General features: G+C 47.8%; 1 protein-coding gene across 7 annotated transcripts; it reads right to left on the bottom strand.

Annotated features, from left to right (window-relative positions):
- Positions 1-834: 834 nt before the first annotated feature.
- LOC105357792 (uncharacterized) lies at positions 835-10,207 on the bottom strand. Of its 7 annotated transcripts, none has more exons than XM_020700222.3 (10): positions 8,295-10,165; positions 5,583-8,182; positions 5,374-5,470; positions 5,201-5,285; positions 4,087-5,082; positions 3,545-4,001; positions 3,306-3,394; positions 3,071-3,235; positions 2,580-2,868; positions 835-2,442 (listed from the first exon to the last, which is right to left on the bottom strand). In XM_020700222.3, the coding sequence occupies exon 10, from the start codon at positions 2,232-2,234 to the stop codon at positions 1,074-1,076; it is 1,161 nt and encodes a 386-aa protein (XP_020555881.1). In that variant the 5' UTR covers positions 2,235-2,442; positions 2,580-2,868; positions 3,071-3,235; positions 3,306-3,394; positions 3,545-4,001; positions 4,087-5,082; positions 5,201-5,285; positions 5,374-5,470; positions 5,583-8,182; positions 8,295-10,165; the 3' UTR covers positions 835-1,073. The 7 variants fall into 7 exon arrangements, 6 of the variants coding, with proteins under 6 accessions (XP_020555881.1, XP_078800254.1, XP_078800252.1 ...); XM_078944128.1 differs by having other exon boundaries at positions 3,306-4,001; positions 5,583-7,900; positions 7,997-8,182; XR_013654756.1 differs by having other exon boundaries at positions 3,306-4,001; positions 8,295-10,207.
- Between the last annotated feature and the right edge of the window lie 868 nt (positions 10,208-11,075).

The raw sequence follows: 11,075 nt of genomic DNA, 5'->3' as shown, positions 1-11,075 counted from the left end.
AGCACAGCAATCCACAATTTTAAATCTTACTGGCAGCAACATGGCTCAGTTTCTGTTTGGTATCCATTCGTCCGTGAAACCAGGGTTGGAATCCGGGCTGCTCCCTATTCCCTTCTCTACTTCTGTGTGCCGGTCCCAAGCCCGGAAATGTTGAGAGGGTTGCGTCAGGAAGGGCATCCGGCGTAAAACATTGCCAAGATAACCATGAGTATGATGATCCACTCAAAGTAAAAACGAAGTATTTCGTGTCTCATAACAACGAAACAAGCTGCCAGTTCAATGTTTTATTATTGACTGCAGTTCCTCTGTGCACTAAATTCAGACTTTCTTCTTGTGAGTTGATAATAAAACTGTCAAACAAGAACCTTAAAGTGGTTATTTAACTAGGAAACTCATTCAACTGCTTTTAAAGCAAACATTAAATAATGCATGACAATGAAAGGGAATAAAGAAAAAACATCACAATAGAATAAGGATCAAGGAGGAATGTTTCTGGAAAAATGGCGACAAAAAAATCCCCTAGTGGCAGGACCAGGCACAAAGATGAGGACTTGCTGTGGTCAGGGCCCGGGAATGGGCCGTGACCCCTGATGACCCCATGATTGATCCCATGATTTTTTTTGTCGCCGTTTTTCCAGAAACATTCCTCCTTGAACCTTATTTCTATTCTGATGTTTTCTTCTTTATTTCCTTTCATTGTCATGCATTATTATTTAATGTATGCTTTAAAAGCTGTTGAATGATATGCTTTAACCGTTTTTCAAGGTTTCATTTTAGAGTGAGCATATGTTTCATGAATAAAGTTACTTTCCTAGTTAAATAACCACTCCAATGTTCTCGTTTGATAGTTTTATTATCAACTCAAAACAAGAAACTCTGCTTTTAGTGCACAGAGGAACTGCAGTCAATAATAAAACACTGAACTGGTATTGTTGTCTGTGTGTTTCTTCAACATCACACATAATACAAATGAAATAAATTCAAACAATGCACAAACCCTTCTTTGATGATAAATAAGAAACATCTTAACAGTCTGGTTCAGTTTTTGCAACTATACAAATACATTCACACAGTCATACATCATCTTCTGCACTGTGGTCCTTTACTGCTGCTAAAAAAAGATCAACAGCCTTCATAAAATCCTCATAGTCTGCATATGTCTGATCAAATCCTGGTGTGGTGGACTTCTTTGTTGTGGGACAGTATGTGAATATTTTCTGTTTGCTGTTTGCCACCTTGTCCTTTGAAGGAGTGTAGCGCTTGCGTAAGCCCCCACATCTCGAAATGCCACAAGCTGCACAAGGCTTGTGTGATTTGAAAGGCATTGTTGGCTTAGCTGGCACCCTGGCTGGGGGCAAGGTGAAAGAGAAACCTGCACTGCTACCAGAGGCAACAGATGGGAATGATAAGGTTGGGGCCTGAGGTTGGGATGGAACAACCAGCAGGATGGGAGTATTTGCCGTGCTTTGGGATGCTGTGGGACTCCCTTTTGGCATGATTTTCCTACATGTTGCAGTAGGCTCAGTGACGTCCAATCTCCTTTTTTCTGCCCATCTCTTGCCAGTTACATGAGGGATGACAGCATATTGCACCTCTGGCCTGTTTGGCACAGGAAGGGAGTCTGGAAGGTGTGGAGCGGCAGGCATCGGCTCTTCTGAGAGGACTTTTTGGTGGCAGGTGACTTGTGGGACCATGGTTGCCCTGTAGTTTGCCTTCTTCTCCTCACGTGTCAGGAATGCGGAAACAGATTTGGAGTTGATGTTGGGTAGTGGGATGTGCGCTGACAGGACAGGGTCGTCCCGTACACGGTCCACAATCCGCTTGTACTGCGCTCTTACTATCAGACTTATTTTGGTTGTAGTGTGTGTCTGGCTTGCTGGTGGTCTGTTCTTCAGCATTTTTATTAAGTACAGGAGGCGTGAGTCTTCTGTAATCTGGGCTGCTTGCGCATGGGTCAACCGGGCAAATTTCGTTTTTTGTGCTGCAATGTTTTCTGCCGTTGCCGGTCCAAGGCACCTCCCAAACAGCGTGTAGCCCCATTTGGATTCATACTTCTTCTGAAAATTTACTGCAGACTTGTCGTGTTCATGTAGTTGACTCGCGGCGGCCTTTATCCGCTGACGAATGTCGGCTGGGATGATGTGCCGATCACTGTCATCCACTAACAGCAAAAGCACCATTGCTAAGCTTTCAACCTCCTCGAATCCTGGAAGGTGAAGTTTGCTTGAGCCCATGAGAACGTCCTGCTGCGCTGGACTCACTTCCTCCGTGACCTGCTCGTCTGAAGTGAGCACAGAGTGTTCGGGATGGAGGGAGTCAATGGCGTCCTCACTGGCGTGACCCTCAAGGCTGATACCCTCATCACAGCTTTCAGCGTCGTCAGGGTCCAAAGATCCATCTGGTTCTTTTTCTTCCTCGTCTTCGAGGGTTGCTCCTTCTCAACTGCAAGAAGAAAAACGTGCCTTTTAATGCAAAGGTTTATTCAAATGTACAGATATTTTAATCACAATCATTCACAATAACTACGTTTTTCAGCAAAAGTTCTGTGAGCTCGTTCAGCAAAGTATTTGGCATTGTACCTTGGCTGATGTAGTATTCCCTGGAGGCAAAGTTAGTGGACTGGCACAGCGCATACTCGACACCCAGGAGCTCCTCCTCATCAGGGCTGGTGTACGACTGAGGGAGGGGCATCGGTGCTGTGAAGTCTGGCTTGAACAAGTGCTCCCTCCCAAACAGAAGCTCCGACTGCTGGTTGAGCAGCTGAATGCGTCTGGGATCCACGCAGGAAGACTGCCGCTCTTTCCCACCAGCAACCCGGAGAGACTCCATCCGGCTGTTCCACTGGACCGCAAACGATATGAGGTACACCTGTAAGGACGGCGTTGAAAGTTAGACGAGCAAACGGCGAGAAAGACTTGAGAAAGTAGCCTCAGCCTGTGTAGGATTGTGAGAAACGGTTTATCTGCTTCAGAGCAGCAAAGCCGGCGGTTTTGGGCTCATTTAGTCTTTTAGCTGAATAAAACATTTGTTTTCATCTTGTGAAGACATAGAGCAGATAAATACTACACACCTGAAATGGCATGATGCCACACCTGTGGGAGGGAACTGCACGGGGAAGATGAGCATGCAGCCCTTCCAAAGCGTTCGTCCCTCGTCGACACTTGTACCCTTGGAGCTCCACGCCGTTCAGTGTCACAACCTCGGTGCTGATGTACAATTGTATGCCAGGTGGGTCCTGCAAGAATTCAAATGAAAGTCAGCTTTAATTTTTTTACTTTAAAGTTATTTATTTTGAAGATTTTAACTGTTTGTGGAGAGGAGGGATGCCATCAATGTCCAGCCCTGCTGGTCCCTTAAACTACTCCAGGATGAACTCCACAGCAACTGCACTGTTCTGAAACACGTAGAAACATAAACCACAGACATAAAAATGCATACTTCTGATTATGAAGTCAACAAATCTGAAGATTACCTTGAAATGGGACATAAATGTGTGAGTGAGACTACAGGAAACATTCAGGAAAACATTGAATGGTTGACTTACCTCAACGCCCCTGGTAACCCGGCGAACGTAGCTCCTGATCTGGTGAGGCTGTCATGGTGCCTCTGTCAGCCCTGCCCCGCTCTGGTCTGGAGGATTCCCAGCTGTTGCCACTCACCTCATTTGCCCTGCTGCCTTCTTAAGGAAATCCACAGCCAGTATTCGTCACCAGTTTGTTGCTCCTCCATGGTGCTTGTCAGGTCTTGGGCCGTGTCACACGTTTTGTGGTTCCAAAAATGGTTAAAATTGTGACTTACCAACAGCAGTGAGTGTCGGCGTACAGAAATTTGGGAGCAGGTTCTTGTGCACGCTTGAACCTGGCATTCAGTCCACGGGCCATTCTTCTGTAGCTCTACTCTGACGCCACCACACCGGTGGTCACAAATTGACCCCATTCGTTCAGCACGCAAGTGAGGTACTGCATTGTTGCTTGGCCGTCACCATAGATCTTTTTCAGCAACTGCAACACACGGATAACAATACCGTTCAGTCCACTTACCAAATTCCCTGGGTGTCTTTTTTTAAATCAAATATATTGTAAAAACCTGCTTTGTGCCGTCGATGCACAGGATTTCTCCTGTCACGCTCAGTATGGAGGAACGATACACGGACATCTTCTCCATCTCGCTGATCATGTGCGCTCGACACAGCACTTGCGCAGATGGAAGAGGTCTCTGCTGAAGGCGAGGTGTGTACTGTCCCGGTGACTTCAGGAAGGACAGGATCCCGCTCTGGGAGGAGCTGCCTCTGAGGGTGTGGGCGTCATACAGGAGCGTTTGGTAGAGGCCTCTGCGGTCCATGTACCACTCATCGTGCCCCTGCTGGATGAGCCGCTGCACTTTGCTCATGCTCAGTGAGTTGATGCGATCATTGAGCAGATTCACCGCACTTCTGTCAATGGCGCGCTTTCCACACAGGATGGCTGGGAACATGTGCTGCACAGCTGGAGCCAAATTCATGAGAATTCTAGGGCTGGATGCCAACCAGCTGTACTGCTGCTGGGGGTCCTGGTCTCTGGTCATCTCACTGGCGTTCCTCACCTTTTCACAGTGAGTGCACAGCAGTCGTTCAGACAGCAGAGTGTAAAAAGACTTCAGACCACAAACCTGTCGTGCAGAAGAGGAAAAACCTTTTCTGATCAGAAAAGTGTCTGGTGAGTTCTGGGCAGCTGGGGTTTGGGCACCTAATCTTCTCGTGTAATATGCCAACATTGCGCCAATAAAGACAGGTGCTGTAAAAAATGAGTGCATGTTTGGCACTGCGTTGCCCTAGTTTGTTGGAATAGGTGGGGGGAGGAATTCCATCCTGTCTTTCAGCAGCTTCCGCCTAACAGTTTCCCCGTTTTAGTTCCTGTAGGCTGTGGCTGCCTTATACAGTCCATGTTCCTCGTTGTCTTTTAGCCACTTGATGTCTTGTGGTGGAATACCCTGGTAGTTGGCTGTTGGCTCCTCCCACGTTTTCTGCCAGCCTTCAAGGATGAGAGCCGCCTCAGTCGGGCGTTGAACTGCTGACTCCTCCTCCTCCTCTTCCTGCCTGTCTGCCTGTCAGTAATATATATATTTATTTATTTTTAATGTAAGTGATTTCATGCAGACTAACACACGCTGTGAGCTTTTTTCATTTGCACACATTTCATTTAATGAGAAATAAAGCTGCAACTTCTGAAAGACGCACAGCCTCCCTCCTGCATCCAAACCCGTTACACGGGTGGAAACTGCAACATCAGATGAGACCAGGACGTCCTCTGCAAAAAAAGTGTACGTGGAAACACTAGCAGATCAAAAGTATACTTATATTACCTTGTCATGTGATAGTTATAAATGAGCAAATACCTGCTAATGTCAGAAGCTCAGCATCTTCAATGTAACCAGGATGGTGGTGGCTGCTGACAGGAGGAACAGATGTTTCCTCCTGTTTTGCTTTGAGTTTCTGTGGGGAAGAAACATCCAAACTGTTCATGAAGTTAAAAATGGACCTCATACACTCACATCACATTGAACATAATTATATATGCTGATCTTTTCAAATATGGGATGGTTACCTGTACTCTCCTGTCCAGGTGAACTGTAATTGAAGGAAACTGCTTCACCAGCTGCAGCAGCCTCTCCTTATGCCACTTCATGGCTTCATTTCTTTCTCCTTTTACAATGAACTCAGCCAACAACCAAGCGATCCATCCCACGTCATTTTCAAGCAGCCACTTGAATGTTTGGCCAGCATATTTCCCAAACGTGATGACTAGAGCTGCAAGCGACAACTCTCCTCCAGACTTTTTTGCAGCATCTTCTGCAGTGATGCTGTTTAACCAGACGGGATCTACTGTCCTGGATTCTTTTTCCACCTGTCGAGCTAAACTCGTGCACGTCAGCCGCGCTTCATCCGGTCTGTACAGCGGGATCGCGGGATGCAGATGCTGCTTCAGGTGCGCCTGCAGATGCTGCACTGGTGTCAAGCCAGCCCTCTCCCGTCGGACGGCTGTCAAGTGAGCCCTCTCTTAAAAACAGTGTGCCGCTTTCTTCCGTGCATTACGGTAGCAGAAAAAAGTACTATTTTTTAAAAGTAAAAACATAGTGTAAGAACTGCCATTACATTTATATGTATATACAAGCACGCCCCCCCCATTTAAATATATATCTATACATATATTTAAAAGTCTGAGTTAATTCAAAATAAAACACAATTACAATCATGAATTGAGGAGTAGCTATAATATTCACATGTCTAAAAAAAAACTGCTAGTTTTCAGAGAGTCATGACACTTCTCACTGATAGTGTCCCACCTAGTGATGTCACACAATAAGTTTCAGAGAGATCTGATGTGGAATTTCAAAACAAAACCCAATTGAAATCTGCTAAAAATGTTACGGTTTCTGTTTTATTTCTGTTTCTGTCACTTCCTGTTTTATATTGAAAGGTTCCTGTGTTAGACCTTGGTTGTGAGTCTTAACTTTGGTTCTCCTCTGTCCTGATTGTTTCCACCTGTGTCTCGTTGTCTTGCTTGTATTTAAGTCCTGTCATTCCCTTCCTCCTGTGCTGGTCCATAGATTATATTTCGGCTCTTCCCCTGTTTCGAGTGTTTTTAGTGTTTCGAGTTTTCTAGCCTGCTTATGTAGTGGTTTTTGGTTTGTAGTCTTTTGTTAATATTAAAGCCCCTATCCACCTTGAACTGATGCCTCATCCTCTCTGCGCCTAGGTACTCCCCCAACCACCCGCCGTAACAAAAAATGTGTTTTTGCCATATGTTCAAATGTGTCTTAGAAAAAAACTGCTAGATTTCAGAGTCATTTCACTTCTCACTGATAGTGTCCCACCTGGTGATGTCACATAAGTATGACTGAAAAGCGTCAAAAACGATTACTTGCCCAAGAGAAAAAACTCCAGCAGCAGCTTGAATGTTGTCTGTCCGAGAGAAATCCACCGTTTAGCCGCTGAATCTAGATAAAACAACTTTTCAGGCAACAGGAAGTAGCTGAAAGCTGATTGGTAGTTGGACCGTGCACGAGAGAAAGGAGGGGCTCGCCCTGATCGCAGACTGGCAGGAAAGGAGGGGGGGGGTCGCACATTTCTTGTCAACGATTGTTTTAGTTGAGGACAGAGCTCCCTAAACAGGAATTAATTATTGGTTGACTGGGCAGAAGGGTAAGGACATTCCCAGGCGTCTGCTCCTGCATGTCCTTACTCTGCTTCTCATTCAACAAATCACTAACACTGTTAACCTGCTCTGTTGCCTGAAAACTTGTTTAATTTACATTTAACGGCTATTCGGTGGATTTCTCTCGGACAGACAACATTACTGCTGGAGTTTCTTTCTTGGTCTCCCATCCAAGTACTAACCAGGCCCGACCCTGCTTAGCTTTCGAGATCGGGCATGTTTTTTTTTTGTTTTTATTTATAAAGGAAATTTAAAATATTTACAAAGGTAAACAGTTTTGCAATACAGCAATGGAAAAAATTTCTAACAAAAACCAAAAACTACATCAGACCAGCAAAAGCAAAAGATATAGATTAAATTTTGACTTAAAAATTCAAACTAAAACTCCGTCACCAACACCCTCAAAAAGAGACCGTGTCGCCAGTATATTTCGCCATGGCCCCTCAGGTTCTGTTTGATGGAGAGTCATCAGATGCTCTTTCAAAACCCTCTCCAGGCAACCCCATTTGTCCATCGTCCTCCCCTCCTTGAGATTCAGGTTTCTTGCTTGGTAGATTGCGAAACGGCCTATGGCCAGAAGCAGGTCCACAATTCTCCATCCTGGGCCTCTCTTTAACCCGCCGCACTCCGAAAAGCGAGGCCCACTGCCAGTCCACCTCCACGTCCCATTCAACTGCAAATTCACTCCTCAGCACATCCCTGAGTTTCTGCGAAAAGGTTCTTATTAAGGTCCTGAGGGCCTGAGGGATCAGAAAAAAATTCTCCTTTCCACTTAATCGTTTGAAGCATAAAGATTAAATAACCTCATCATCTTTTTTTCCCATTCTAAATCAACAATCAGCTTCCGGCCTGCAGGATCCGCCTCCCGAAGGGTCACCCTGTCAAAGACTGCAGATTTTATGAAAATAGCAACCCCCGCTGAGCGCTCCCGCGAACCCCGCCCACAGCCTCTCAGCTGCAGCACGGGTCTCGGCGTCCCAGCGTACCTCCTGCAGACAAAGAATGTCGCATGTCTCATTTAAAATTTCCGTCACCCTATCCATCCTGCAAACACCTCTGATATTGAGACTGAGGAGTTGGATCATAGATAATATAACTTACATTACACCTGCTTCGGTTTCTTCGACTTCTCACTGCTCCTCAGAGACCGCGACCTCCTCAGGTGACGAGCAAGCACTTCAATCTCCATATCCGAACCTTCCACGTCGGTCGTTTCCACTCCAGCTTTATTTGCAGGTCTCACTGTCACTTGATGGGGTAAAGGGATAGAACGTCATGTTAGAGTCACGTCCCCGCCGCTCCCCTCTCTCCCCCGCAGATCTTACTCCCTCGGAGCAGAGGTAGCAGAACCGTGCTCCTAAGACACCTCCTTCGGGACGAGGTCTGCAGCCTCTCCCGCCCGGACAGGGGCAGAGCTAGCGTTCTGGTGCTGGGCTCCCCCCTTCACGGGAACAGATGTTAATGAGGCAGAGCCAACTCCGTGGGCCCCCCCCGTCCGGATGGGAGCAGCGGCAGCAGGGGGTGTTGATCACCCTCCCTCACGGGAACAGCGGCTGTCGACAGTAGGATCTCAGCTGGATCCCCCGCCGCTCGGAACAGGTCTGAGCCGCTCTGAGCCGCCTGTTGACCGAGGACGCCTCCCCCCTCAGCTGACGTGTCGTCCGTCCTTCTGTCGCCGTGGAGCGCAGCAGGCACCTGCGCCGCAGACACCTGCGCAGCAGGCACCTTCCCGTCAGGCACGGAGCCAGACAGGTCCTCCTCCTCCGACATGCTGTCCAGGCTTCCTCACTCGCAGCGGAGGCCACGTCATTCTCACTGTCACTCAAACACACACAATCGTCCGTTTTATTCAAACAAACAGAACACTTAGAGAGAGTGACAGTGCACTCCCTGGCGTCTGATGCAGATCCTGCAGACTTTCACCTGCTTATCATGTATTACTCTGAAAAACTCTGGTCCCGTCGCGGTATTAAATTTTGCGGAATACGGCAAAGATTGCACACCGTCATTAAACTTAACCTTGACAAATCTAGTCCCATCCGCTACGTTGGTTCCTGGCCACATTCTGCGTTTGATCGGCGACACAGCCGACACCTTCCACCCGTCTAGCTTCTCAAGAATTTCCTCATCGGTTATGTAAGCCGGCATCCCCAGAAAGGAGACCACCAGCTCATCATTAGAAATACTTTTCCCCTGCATCGTTGTGTTCCCGATTTTAAACCCATCCAACAGTTTATCCCTCCCAACAGCGTTAGACATGGTCAACTCATACCGCTTACTTCCCACAGACCGACACGCTACCACGCCCCCACAGAGCAGCCTGCTGTATCGAAGAAGCTCCACATGAATTGTTAAATCCCTCTCATATTTAACCTTAGGAGGCTCCCCTCCATCCACACCCAGTGATTTATTCCCACCACCTACCGTGACGGCAGCAGGTCTCGCCGCCGCACCTGCTGCTGACGGACCCACCACGACATTCCCCCCATTCCTCGCGGAGTTGGCCCTCTGCCAACCACCCAAGACACTCCCCCCCGCTGAAACCATGCTTACAGGACGGGGGGGTAAACCAAAAACCACCGTGAAAAAGAAACTGCCGCAGTGAGGAGGAGAGAAGAAAATGAGACGGAAGAATTACTCCCCAACAGTCGTACGACTGTGGGGAGCAGGGGAAAAACACACACACACACACACACACACACACACAAAGAAATAAGGCTGGATGTAGACAGTCAAGGAAAGAAAAGAAAAATAAAAAGAGAAGAGGAAAAGAAAAAGGACCAAACAGACGCCGAAAAACTCACCCAACCGTCACCGAATTCAAAACGGCAAAGCCTCCTGCACATGCGTGTTCAGGGTGGTATGGCCGTAAGCGAAGGGTTGTGTGGAGCAGAGCCCTTTAAGCGCTGCGTGCGCCACACTCCGGCCTGCTCCCAGCACCCCCTTCACCCACTCACTCTGTGGCGCTGATTGGTGCACCTGCTGAGCGGACACACCCACCTGCAGCCAAAACGGTGACCTTTCACCCCAGCAGGTGCGTCAAAGAGGCCTTGGACACGCACACACACACCTGCGCGGCCTCGTCACCCAGACTGCAGCGTTTCTAGAGGGTGCAGGCTTGTGCATTGCACCTCGGTGCTGACTGCTCTGAAGCTCGCTCAAGAGTTTGGAAGAAGCCCGGACGGTCATGTCAGAGAAAAAAAAAGAAAAGACTCACTATGCGAGTGTAAATTTTCCTGTGTCTGATCTTGAACTCATTGTTCCACACCGCATGCGGAAAAAGACTGCCCTGCAAGTTCCACCAAATCTCTGAAGCGTCTTTTCCAGGGAAAAAAGGCCGCCATGCTGCTTCTGCTGCAGGCACCTTGGTTTCTAAAGCCGCCACCATCCTGTACCAACACCTCGACTTCAGAGTGCTCACATCCTTTGTGTTGCCAATAATTGAGACTGTTAAGCGATGAGCAGTATTCAGCGGGGCAGATCCCCCCCCTTTTTCTCACAACCCCCAGCCATCAGATAGGAAAAACAGCAACAACTTTTGCGTATATTAGTCTGACCCTACTCCTCCCTCCCTGGCTCAGACCCCCACAGAACCGTCCCAGAATTTCTGCTGTGTCGCACAATCTCCCATGCACCACGATCTCCTTTATGAGGCAACACCCCCTGTCTTCCAACAACTTACACTGAATGGGCAGTCCTGCATGCCTAATGTCCGGGTTATGGAAGATCGGTTGACCAAGAATCTGATGAGCTGTGGATATGTTCTGTGTAATACATCCTCTAATCTTCTTCCAGGGGGCCAACAATTCTGCGGAAAAAGGGTCCAAACCTTGAAAGGCAGACGTCGGCCTATTCTGGCAAAAAACTCCCAGCCCCAGCCGG

The sequence above is a fragment of the Oryzias latipes genome, chromosome 3 (assembly GCF_053564925.1).
Source record: "Oryzias latipes strain Hd-rR chromosome 3, Olatipes_Hd-rR_3.1".
Classification (NCBI taxonomy): Eukaryota; Metazoa; Chordata; class Actinopteri; order Beloniformes; family Adrianichthyidae; genus Oryzias; species Oryzias latipes.
The sequence above is the reverse complement of the archived record's forward strand: the minus strand, read 5'-3'. Positions and strand labels throughout refer to the sequence as shown.